The following is a 12,857-nucleotide window of genomic DNA, read 5'->3' as shown; positions in this document are numbered from 1 at the left end:
CTGAAAAATACGGGATCAGCAGCGGCACGGCACCGGAAGTCACTTCTACGCATGTCTGGACATGCGTAGAAGCAACTTCCGGTGCCGCCGCTGCCCGGTTTCTGGTGCCCAGACATAGGCAGAGCAGCACCCGAAATGGAGCCTCCCTGGCAGGTAGGAATCTGGGGGATTTCCGGGATTTTTTTCTATTCAGGATAACAGCAGGAAATGCATTAAAATCCGGGGGTTTCCCGCGAAAAACGGGAGACTTGGCAGCTATGAAGGAAGCATGTATAAGATTGCAATCTAAGGCCCACTAAACTTTGGGGACTTGCTTCCAAGGAAACATGCACAGGATTGTGCTGTGTGTGTGTGTGTGTGTGTGTGTGTGTGTGTGTGTGTGTGTGAACATCAGTGTGAGAAGCACATGCCACTGAAAGCGATGGGAGTTCAACGTGCTTTGATTTTAACTGGATCATATGCAAAGTACTTTCAAGTAATCTTTCACTGAGCTGGCTGTATTTTGGTTACTACATCTCCCATCAGCATGGTGGAGGACATATGCCTTACAATCCTAAACATGTTTACCTCCCTAGTAAGCCGGTTTAGGATTGCAGCCCTAGTCTTCAGTGTTGTTTTTTCTTTGTTCAGTGCAAATGATATACATTTTATTGATAAAACTATTTGCAATGCAAGATTGTTTAGATACAGTTGCACCTTATTAAATAAATGCAAAGTATCCTTTATAATACACATTAAATAAACTGATTTTTTTTTTGCATGTAAATTCTTAAATCTTCTAAGACGGTATTTCAAATAAAGCTGTACATAAAGTTATTTAGTGCTAAAAATCTACAATACATTTTCAAGTATAAGTCACTCATAAATATTATTGCCAATACTTGTGCTGTGGTCAAAATCCAGGGATTTGAGATCATTCACATCTTGTTAAATTTGGGTTGAGTTTCTCACTGAGTTTATGGATGAGAATTGCCAACTCCTCTGTTGCTTGAGACTTGTCTTCGAGGAGTTCATAGCGAAGACTGGAAATATCTTGCTTAATTTCCTTCAGTTCACCTGTGTAATTAGTAAAAAGAAAGTTGTTGACACAGCTTACAAATACCAAGCATTTGACTTAGCTCCTGCTTGCAGGCTTCCAATGGGCATTTAGTTGGCAACTGACAACAGGATGCTGGAAAAGATAGCCCACTGCCCTGATCCATCAGACTCTTCTTATATTCTTAGGTTGTAAACCAATGCTGATGAATTATATAAGGAGCTGCTTTACACAAATTCTATTATGACTGCAAGCTTTACTCAACTATTCAGTAAGATTACTCAAAGCTTTTACTGTAGTCTTCTTTGAACAGGTGGGGCTGATAACAAGCAATGATGTGTCCTCTACCTGTTTGATTATTTAACTGCATTTTGAACACAGAACATGATCCAGCCACTTTTACATTCCTATTAATTTCAGTGGTTGAAATTAATGCTTTACATTCCCTCCTGAAATGCTTGATGCTCCCATTTTGATCTAATGGATCTTATTGGTGCTTAGCTTTGGTGAGATTCACATGAAAAATGCATTATCAAATGGAGTACCTCTGCTAAAATAATTTATTATTCAAATTTATGACTGTTTAAATACACTGGGTTGGAGCCAGCTTTTGTCATGCTTAGCATACACCACCTGCTGAAATTAACGGGACTTAAATCTGTTCAAAGCATGACTGGACTTAGATCCAAACAGTCTCTCCATATGGGCTATCTCAGGTAACAAATAAATGGTATTATTATTTATTTAAGAATGTGGCATTCACCCAAAGAAATAAACAACTACCAGACATTTAGAAGACATCTGAAGGCAGCCCTGTTTAGGGAAGTTTTTAATGACTATCGTTTTAATGTACTTTAACTCTTTTGTTGGAAGCCACCCAGAGTGTCTGGGGAAACCCAGCCAGATGGGCAGGGAATAAATAAATAAGGAATTGGATGGATAAGGAATTGGATGTTTGTAGATTACATGGGCAAGAAAGGCAGCATTCAAGCCAGTCAAACCTGAACTTTGCCTTTCCCTCAAATAATTTTTAAAACTCCAAGGTCATTCAATTCCATCAGCAAGCCCAATAATCCTATGTGTGTATAATTCTACTCATGCATGTACTAAATCCCATGGTGTTCAAAGGGTTTGCTATCAAATGCAATGCACAGCATTGCACCCTAAAAAGTGCTAATGGGAACTCTTTGTTCTAGTATGCTGGGTTGATTTCAACCATGACATTAAAAGTTTTAGTATCTTCAGCGCTGAGACACCTTTGCAGAAGCCCTGATTAAATCCAACATCAGCACTGAGAAGTATGACATTTGAGAAAAAGATGAGGAATCTCAAGGATGCGCAAAGGGAAGAATTCATAGCAAAATTCAAAAGTGTCCATTCCAATCAGTCCTCAATTTATATAACAGTAGACTAACAAGACATTAGAAACTGGATTGAAATAAATGTAACTGGGTCATTTTAAAGGACTGCAATTCACTTTTCTGTGTGTGTGGTCTTCATGTGATGTGTGAAAGAAATAAACTTCAACAAAAATCTAAGTATGCTTTTATTGTCTTGACGGTCTAAGATGCAACTCTCGTGCTTCTAAGCCAAAAATAACAAATAGCATTAATTGTATTTCCCATACTCTTACAAACACTTCATATCTTATAGCAGCAAAGCAACATCCTTGAGGTATTTAGGTCATGTATATTTTCTTTTTCTTATTAGCTAATTTTAGAAGAGAATTCAACTCATGTGGGTATGTTTTTAAAGGTCACTAGCACTGGCATTTGGGGTTTTAAGTATTTTTAGCTGCTTTGTCTTAAACTACTTTATTTTGTCAAATTCAAAAATAAAGCAGTTCAGAGTTTACAGCTCTACAGAATTAGTTTATAGCATTCGCATGCAACTATTCACCTTCACATTTGTTGACAGAAGTTTAATTTAGCTCAAGAGATTTTACAGGGAAAACATGTGCAGCTTGTCTCCTACAATAAGCTGACCAATAAAAAGAACCCCTGGGATTGCTTCCTCCATACAGATTTTCATGAGTTTGGACTGAGGCAGGTTCATGATTTTAAATATTTACCCTGGGAGCCAAAGAGGCAAGGATCTCTCTCACACATTCTCCAGATCTCTGGAGCGTGAGTTGGCTGCTGTAGGGTTTTTCTGCAGATCGAAACCTTCACTCAAAGTATTAATCCCCCCATCACATTATCTTTCATAACTAAAGACTCTAACCTATTCCAGTTTGGAATAGGAGATGGCTATCGGCAAAGCCTTCTTAAGCTTCAGACAGATTACTTCACCTGTGCCATTTAAATAGCTTCTGAGCCTCTCTCCTATTATGAGTACACATTTATGAAAGGCAGAAAGGCAATTTTAAGTATGCCTGCATTAAGTTTTTTAATCAGCCACATATGTACAAAAGTGGATTTACAATCTTATTTCAGGTTTCCTGAGGGTTTTTTTTTTAATGTCATCTGTGAATCAATGCATTCTATTTCAAGTGCATTTTTAGTCTCCAACCTGCCTTTTCCCCATAGTACACATTTGGGAATTACATTTTTAAGCATATTAACATCCTCCCTGTAAGAAAATGTGAGGGGAAAGTATTTTTAGTTCCACCAGTGCAGGTTTCCTTCACAGTCCCCCCTTCTCTGCTTGCTGTTTGTTTGTTTGTTTGTTTGTTTGTTTGTTTGTTTGTTTGTTTAAACCTTCAAGACACCAATTACCGTAAATCAGATAAGGAAACTGTGGCACTCTAGGTGCTGTGGGACTTCAGTTCCCATCAGCCGCAGCCAGCCTAGCCAGTGGTCAGGGTTTAACAGGAGTTGGAATCCAACAACATCGAAAGGGACACAGGTTCCCCATCCATAAATCTTTTCATGTGTTTTCTGCGTTGAGTCTGAAGAAGCTCACTTATTTGTCCAAATGTCATAAGGTTCATTATAATAACATTGCGGGGGGGGGGGGGAGAAGCATTGTCCTGTAAATAATCCTGACATCATACATGAATTCAGTGCAACAGATGGCTAACATGACACATATTTTGAAACACCTGTTTTTATCTTGACAATTTTAATGTTTCACTTTAAATTTTTGCAAACCACTTAGAGCTTTGTTTACCATCCAGCGGTATATAAAATTTGCTGAATCAATGTTTAAAAAGCGAATAAATGGTGCCTGCTTCAGCAAAGAGTTTATTTTAGTTTCTGGTGAACCAAGAATAAAAATTTTAAAAAAGGAAATATGTTTCTACAGTTGCTGTGTGACTTGCTCCCAAATTCTGCTAAAACATCTGGTAGTAACTATAGTTGAAGTTGTGGGGTAAAGGTAAAGGGACCCCTGACCATTAGGTCCAGTCGTGACCGACTCTGGGGTTGCGGCGCTCATCTCACTTTATTGGCCGAGGGAGCCAGTGTACAGCTTCCAGGTCATGTGGCCAGCATTACAAAGCCGCTTCTGGCGAACCAGAGCAGCACACAGAAACGCCGTTTACCTTCCCGCTGTAGCGGTCCCTATTTATCTACTTGCACTTTGACGTGCTTTCGAACTGCTAGGTTGGCAGGAGCTGGGACCGAGCATCGGGAGCTCACCCCCATCGCAGGGATTCGAACCGCTGACCTTCTGATCGGCAAGCCCTAGGCTCTGTGGTTTAACCCACAGCGCCACCCACATCTAAGGTAACCACCTGTATAGGTAGTGCTTTTTGTGTGTGTGATGGCAAAGGTGCCCAGTACTCATATCTTGATAAAAGTGCTGTGGGCAGCAAATTAAGAGGTGATGGTAGTCCATAAAAGGCACTAAGTGTACAAGTTACTGCAATATGATCGGACTCAGTAGTTACATTTTGGGGACAGCATTCAGAGTCTTCCTACTGTACAAGTAAATTTAGAAGTCTGCAGTAGCTCTTACCCTCATTGACTTCGTCATTTTCCTTGTCTACTTGTGCTTTCAGAACATAACGTTTTATAAGTCTCTTCATGATTTGCTATTGGAGAAAAACAACAACACCACAACTTTTTATCATTTCATGATGCTACCAGGCTTTGAATGTCATAAAGGTAACAGTACAATCAATTCTTTCTCACATACACAACTCACAGAGCCACATAGACTGGAAGGGATCCCGACCCTGCAAGACGCCACACAGAGCCATTTAATTCCCCTCCTCTGCCCCAACTAGACATGGATAAAAAGGTAAAGGAAAAGGACCCCTGACAGTTAAGTCCAGTCGCAAACACCACTGGGGTTGTAGCGCTCATCTCGCTTTATAGGCCGAGGGAGCTGGCGTTTGTCCACAGACAGTTTTTCCGGGTCATGTGGCCAGCATGACTAATAACACAACACCACATGCCTGGCTGTTTCAGTATATAGAAGGACCTTGAATATCTCTCGTACACTTATTTCTCCCTGAAAATATGTAATAACCAACCTTGCAACCCTTGGGTTCCCTCTGAGGGCTGCAACCCCTATTCACCACAAGGTGTCAGCAAAGGTTGCTCATTGAATCCCACCTTTTTAATCGTGAGGTGGGGCATTTTGTGCGGGAATGACTTCTTCAAGTCAAACCGCTCCCTCAAACACAGTGCCCCCCCCCCCATGCCAAGAGCCAAAGCGCCTGGACTGAGAAACAAGAGGAAGGTTATTACCATGAACAAGCATAGAGAAGGGGACAGTATACACTGACTGTGACAAAACACTTCCTGTTCAATTATGTTTTGGCACCGTGTCTGGGGCTTTGCAAGACAAGGGTTATGTACAGTAACTGCAATTTGATTACTCTGGAAAAGCCAGGCAAATAGGTTTTGTAGCAGCACTGGGTTTTTAAATTATTATTATCTACAACATCAATTAGAGTTAATGGTTTGTAGTAAAAGGATAAGGCGTCAAGAACTAGGATGGATGCAAGGCTCCTACTGATGAGTTTGTTTTCAGCTTGTCAATTGGTTATGTTTTAGGCTGTATTTTTTTGTTGTTTATATAATTATTTATTACATATATAGGTCACCTTTCCCTCAAGGTTCTCAAGGTGGTTGGGCATAATTCTCCTCCTCCATTTTATCCTTACAAGTCACCCAGTGAGCTTCATGGCTGTGTGGAGATTGAAAATCTGGTCTCCCAGGTCTTAGTGCCACACTCTTAACTACTATACCACACTGGCTCTCTATTTTTATCTTATTTAGTACTGTATTTATTGTATGTGAGCCTTCTGAGTGGCTGGGGAAACCCAGCCAGATGGGCGGGGTATAAATAATAAATTATTATTATTATTATTATTATTATTATTATTATTATTATTATGCACTTTGGTAGAAAGTCAGCCTATGAATTCATTAAGACAAACGTTTTCAACCTTTTTGAGTCCATGGCTCCCCTGACCAACTACATATTATACTTTATACCGGTACTAATGTCATATATCTGATGTTAGCCGCCCTGAGCCCAACTTCGGCCAGGGAGGGTGGGATATAAATAAAAGTTTATTATTATTTATTATTATTTCTGAGGCACCCCTGTGGGGCTCAGGAGCCCAGTTATGTCACCCTTCAGAGCTGGCAGCCCCTCACACCTTTTTGAACACCCTCCCTTGTGAAGTGTTCCCTCAGAGTCCTCTCCTTTCCCCTCTCCTTGGGAGTCCTCTGGTCAGCCGCTGCCGCCGCCCCAGATCTCAGAGCTGTGCCCCCTGCCCCAAAGAGAGGTATCTCCTTACACTGCCCCACAGGGGCCTGGGATTTGTCTGTCTATTCCCAACAGCAAGGGCTGGTGGACTGGCTGACAGACTGGGCTCCCTTGCCTGCTTGCATGCTTATGCCAAGGCCACTTCAGCTCCTGGCAACCAGCATCCCCTGGCCAGCCCCAGAGGCACCATTCACCCAGGGGGGTTGTAGCCAGCACCGCTGCAACAAACAGCTTTGCAAGCCTTTGGGAGGCAGAGACGCAAAAGGGCATCAGAGGAGAGAGGGAAGAAAAGAAGGACGGAGACAAGTGTTGCCCGCAGCACTCCTGACCATCATTCAAGGCACCCCAAGGTGCCAGGGCACACTGGTTGAAAACCACTGCATTAAGAAATCATAAGTGCGAAAAGAAGTTCCAAAAAAGTACATGCATACACCTCGAAAGGAGTTTAATCTCCCCCAAACAGCCCAACAAATGCTGAGCGTGAGCCATAGAACACTGAGTCTTACTTATAAAATACTGAAAGGGAAAATGAATGGGCAGAATGAACCACTCGAATCCCTTACAGTTTGCAGAACTGAATTTTGGAAGAAGGCAATCCTGCCTACATGGTTGGAACATTGGAAGCTGGAAGTAGAGCACTGGTGTTATGGGGATGAAGACAAACTGCCACGTTTTTATTTCAGGTCTTACTTGTAGTGATGGCAAAGGGACAACTGTCACAAAGGTTTCGGCAGAGGCAACATTATGGCAGCTCCACAGAGTTATCTGCTCTCATTGGCAGATACAACACAGAGCCAGGAGCCAGGGAAGTTGCCTCCTTAACGAATTAAATAATAAATAAGTCCCATTATAGGGAATAATGCAGCTAGGTCAGTACAGAGATCTTCATGGTGGTGGTGTTTCCACCTGTTTCTGGCTTCATTTGTAACCTTTTTGTCCGCTGAACAAAAAAACCAAGCAAACAAAAATGTGTTCACATCACATGCCATTTCTGTGAGTGGGGAGAAATTATATTTTTTTTCCAGGACTGTTGTCAGGAATTGTCAAGCTGGGCCAGTATTCATACTCCCCTCCCTTGTATGCAATCATAGCAGTCGCTGAAGAGCTGGTCTGCATTTCCAATTCAGAAAATAAAAATCCCACGTATTCTATGGCTCAAGGTCAGACTTATGTCAACAGGAGAGAGAAAGGGAGAGGGAGAGAGAGAAGGGCATGGGAAAAATATTTCATATCACTGTATCTGAATAACATGCTTGTGTTTGTTTATGCAGATTGGTATTTAAATTATTCATGTTCCATCACTCTCCTGGATCCTTTCAATATGGTCTATCTTGCATTCTGACCTTTTGTTAGAACAGTGTTCCGTAAGCTTAGCATTCAACACAACTGGTGCTTTAAAAAATGATGTTGATGAATCTGTTCTTTCAGCACTATAACTCATTTTTCTATGAACCCTCTTTGAGAAAGGCAGTCAAAAGCACATCCTATGCCTTACATTTTCAGTCTTCTGTGCCAGCTTTTGACCAGCCGAATCTAAGGTTTTACAACTGAAATTGTTCCATCCTCCATTTAATAATACAAATTGGGCTTTCAACACAATGTTGCAGCATACATAGTGTTTCTGTAGAATTCCAGTCAGATAGCATGCCCCTTTTCCAGAACACACCATTTTATTCCTCACCCCGATTTTCCAGGGTCCACCACCACCGATAGTCAATCAGGGTTTGGCAGCCTCTGAGCATTATCTGGTCTCACTAAGTTAAAAAAAATAAATGTTTTCCTGCTACCCATAAGGCTCCCCCCCTTTAAAAGCTGTTAGGTAAAGGTAAAGGGGCCCCTGACCATCAGGTACAGTCGTGTCTGACTCTGGGGTTGCGGTGCTCATCTCGCTCTATAGGCCGAGGGAGCCAGCGTTTGTCCGCAGACAGCTTCTGGGTCATGTGGCCAGCATGACAAAGCTGCTTCTGGCGAACCAGAGCAGCGCACGGAAATGCCGTTTACCTTCCCGCTGTAGTGGTCCCTATTTATCTACTTGCACTTTGATGTGCTTTCAAACTGCTAGGTGGGCAGGAGCTGGGACCGAGCAACAGGAGCTCACACCATTGCAGGGATTCGAACCGCCGACCTTCTGATCAGCAAGCCCTAGGCTCTGTGGTTTAACCCACAGTGCCACCTGGGTATGCTTATGTTCTCCTGAGCCTCCTAATACTTCCCTTTTGTATATGCGTGGTTGATGTGTTGGCCACACACTTGGAGAATCAGTTTTGCTTTTAGTATCTGAAATTTTGATGGTTCTAAAGGTTTTTTCATAATGCAGATATACAAAATGTACTTACTTGTGAATTAGGTCAGTTAATTAAAATGAACCAATCAATTAATTAACTGAACATTCCTAACTGAAAGCACTGTGGGCTACAGTTCAGGGGTGTGCAGCTTATCAGCAATGAATTTTCTGGCACATTTCTCAGCATTTTCTCCCGGCAGTTTCTGCCACACAACCTCAAAACTCACCCAAGTTTTAATAAGTCATTTGGGGGTTTGGCATCAGAGCAGCGAAAATAGCAGCAAGCAGGAAAATTATTCCTTCCGGCAAGCTCTGTGCTAAGCGATTAACAGATCTGTCACAAAATATTTATTTGTGAATTGGCAGTCCAACTTCAGAGCTGCATGGAAACTTGTAGTTTATTTAGATAATCATGGCTGCATGTACTGCCCAACTAACCACTCACCTGATAGCGTGTCGGCTGATTGAGAATGCTATTAAAGCTGTGTGATTCAAAAACCCTCGAGTTGGATTGAGAAAAGAGATTGAGCTAGGAAAGAATAAATCTAAAATCAGAATATTTTCCATGGAATTTGCAAATGTAATCTGGCATTGCTTTATTGCTACTGATTACAGAAATGTATATTTTTCAGCAAAAACATTCTGAAGGAAACAAGCTGAGCTCTGATTCCACAAACTATTTGTGCATGTATTTATTCTTAACTTCAAGGATGTGCTCAAATAAGAATATATATTTTACCTATTCTCTGAACTGGAATCAAGTATGGAAGACAAATCCAACATTCCACACACTTAAAGACTAGCTTGCACTGGCTACAGGGGCATAATAAGGGGGGGGGCGCCCCGGGTTCCACTCTGGGAGGCGTAACAAGATGGCCCCTGCCTCCCCCGCAGCTGTAGAGCGGCCAAGGGCGTGTACAGTCTGTATGGGTGCCTCTCGCGCACAGTCCATACGGGCTGCTGCACATGCACACTCCATACGGGCTGCCACTCGCGTGGCAGGCCATACAGCCACTGCGTGCGAGCGGCAGCCCGTACAGAGTGCGCACGCGCAGGATGCCACACTTGCGCTGTCCGTACAGGCTGCGCCCGCCCGGGTGCCAGAGAGGGTTTCTCTGCCACTGACTGGCTAGTAGCTCCCCAAGTGCTGAGCTTGTGGCCAAGCTAAAGAAAATTTGAGAAGTAAAATAATATACAGTAATGTTACTAATTTAAGATTAACAACATATTAAAATAAACAACAGTACAAGGAATACTGACAAAACTGAAACTAGGATAAGGAGCTTGTTATTCTCACTGTTAATCTCTCCTATGCTTCAGCTACTTAATTGTTTAAAGTGATATATATATGCAGGGCCGTCTCAAGCGTATCTGGCACCCTGGTGCTGTGGTGCGAAGATCCCTCCAGCGCCCCCCCCCGCCCCGTTTCGCAGCGCGGCTGTCTGCTGGGTGTAGCACGGCTGCCGCAGGCAAAGCTGCGCGACACCCCCTTGCCGGCCCAGCGCCCTGGTGCATTGCACCACCCAGCCTTGCCTTAGAGCCGGCCCTGTATATATGTCTGCACGCAACACACACACACACACACACACACACACACACACACCGGGCCAGGCCAGCCCATTTCACAGCCTGAGGCGAAACTGGAAGTTTCTGCCACTGCCCCTCTGCCAAAGCCTCGCAGCAGGGACAGTGCACTAGCAGGGGGGCCACCCTGCAGAATTGCACTGCCCAAGGTGTGCCAACTCTGATATACATGCATCCCCATAAACTATTCCAGAGACTGGAAATCTGGTTTTGCCAGAAATTAACCCTGGAAAGAAAAGGTATGTTGGAACTGAATGAGAGAGGATGTTTTCAATAGCCCCCCACACACTCGCAATAGCAAGGTCTGATTCTGCTAACTCACCCAATAATGCCAGAGGGATTGCATGACAAAAGGGGTTTGCTGAAACGGGTAAAGGAAAAAGGCCTTATTTGTTTGCAGTGCCCCATATACATCTGTTTTCTAGTGGGGCACAGTCAGTTTCCCATGATATAGCTTAGAATTCAGCTCTCACCAGCCATCTCCCTCACATGGGGAATTTATGTCTCTATGTGAGACTGGATGCAGACATACTTTGGTTGTTTTTGTTATTCCATATTTTGGTTCTTCCCCTACTATGTGGCCCTCTGGATGTTACTATACTACTCCAATGCTTATCAGCCCCAGTCAGCATGGCTAATTATCAGGGATGATGGGAGCTGTAGACCAACAACACCTGGAGGGCCATCCATGGAAAAGACCCTAGAATGTGATCAGCAATGCATACTTCATCGGTGCAAACCATTACTTAGAGTTCAAGAAAGAGCAAAAGCTTAAAAAAATAATGTTCCATGAAACAGAGCGAGTCTGATTTGCACTTACCCTGGATTTTGAGTTGCCTATTCCCAGTTCCATATCCTTCTGCAGTCTTTTCCGCCTGCACTTAAATAACTTAATGATCCTTATAAAGAAATAAACAAAAGACTTGGGACTTGGGACAAGGCTGAATGGAGGCGGCAGGGTTTTCCCATCATCGAAGTATGATAACCAGAGCTTGGAGCGAGCAAATTTCCACTCCACATCACTGTCATCCTACATTGGGAACAAAGACATGTTCATTTATTTATTTATGAACAGCCTTACTCGACTGCAAGTTATTTTTACCCCAATTTTCTGTGCAGGGACACACAAAGTGCCTTACTGGATTAAAAACATGAACAACAAGCAAGCAGTTTCAATTATAAAAAAAGATGAGAAGAGAAGAGGCAAGAAACACAAACATCTAGTAGGAAGAACAAAGGGCTACACTTTCTCCTCTGTCTCCTGGGTAAAACAAGGTTTACTGAGAAGCAGGGGTGTGATCACACCACACCACACTCTGATCTTCAGGATTACAGAGTCCTCCCCTTTCTTTACCAAAGTCCCTCAAGCCATACTTGTTCTCCAGTGACTTATAGGAAGTATCTTGCAAGGAAGTGGCAGTGTTTAGGCATTCCAGTGGTGCTCACACTTCAGGTGTTCTCTGGTCATGTTCAGTAAACATTCCGGGGTGGGAGGAAGTTCCGCAGGAATGAGCACTGTAACTCCACATACACACCATCCTTGTTCTGAACACCCTCCACAAGTTGGAGGGCAATCTTCTGAAGTATAGGGTCTCCTGGTTATGTGCTGCTACTGCTGGCATTAAATATTCACTTTTCTTTGGTCAAAAGTTCACCTTTTCACAATTCTCTCAGTCTCATCATCAACATCTTTACCCAGATGTACTGAATAAAATGAGACTTACTTCCTAATAAGTATACTTAGGATTGCAACCTGTTTCCTCCCCCCCCCACTATATTCTATTACTCCCAAGTCCTTGAATCTAGTCTTCTTCTTTTCAGTACTTGGGACAAAACATTGGCTGATATCCAAAGAGTGACTTACGTACTTCCACGAATTTAGCCATGCCTACCGTAGTAGGATTTTTTAAAAAACAAACAAACCACAAGCCCCATGCCAGAACACAAATTTCTTGGGGAGATTCTTTCAGTCTGAAACTCTATTGCTCTGAATAGAAACCCACAGTCATTCAAGAGCTGGATAATGCAATACAGAGAGTTATATTTCTAAGCAATAAAAATAAACGTATTAACAATGCAGAGTTATTTGGATGTGTTCCCCACAGCTAAACTGAAGTAATGATCAGAGGAGGTTCACACTGTAAAACACCATTGTTTGGAACATATGAAGAGTCAGAGTTGTATCAATAAGAGCGTTGGATTAGGACAGTGGGGACTGGGGTTCAAATCCCCATGAAGCCACGAAGCTCACTGGATCAGCATGAGCCAATCACTCTCTCTCAGCCT

General features: G+C 42.7%; 1 protein-coding gene across 1 annotated transcript in view; it reads right to left on the bottom strand.

The window, feature by feature from the left end:
- Window positions 1–627: 627 nt before the first annotated feature.
- TRPC3 (transient receptor potential cation channel subfamily C member 3) overlaps window positions 628–12,857 on the bottom strand; it is a 56,877-nt gene continuing 44,647 nt past the window's right edge. Inside the window, exons 9-12 of the mRNA XM_035113198.3 lie at window positions 11,392–11,601; window positions 9,433–9,516; window positions 4,937–5,012; window positions 628–1,056 (exon numbers count right to left, since the gene is read on the bottom strand). Of these exons, the coding sequence (XP_034969089.3) occupies window positions 914–1,056; window positions 4,937–5,012; window positions 9,433–9,516; window positions 11,392–11,601 (513 nt within the window). The 3' untranslated portion in view covers window positions 628–913. The remainder of the gene's footprint in view (window positions 1,057–4,936; window positions 5,013–9,432; window positions 9,517–11,391; window positions 11,602–12,857) is intronic.

The sequence above is a fragment of the Zootoca vivipara genome, chromosome Z1, assembly GCF_965207765.1.
Source record: "Zootoca vivipara chromosome Z1, rZooViv2.hap1.1, whole genome shotgun sequence".
Classification (NCBI taxonomy): Eukaryota; Metazoa; Chordata; class Lepidosauria; order Squamata; family Lacertidae; genus Zootoca; species Zootoca vivipara.
Note: the sequence above shows the minus strand (reverse complement) of the source record. Positions and strands in the feature narration are given on the sequence as shown.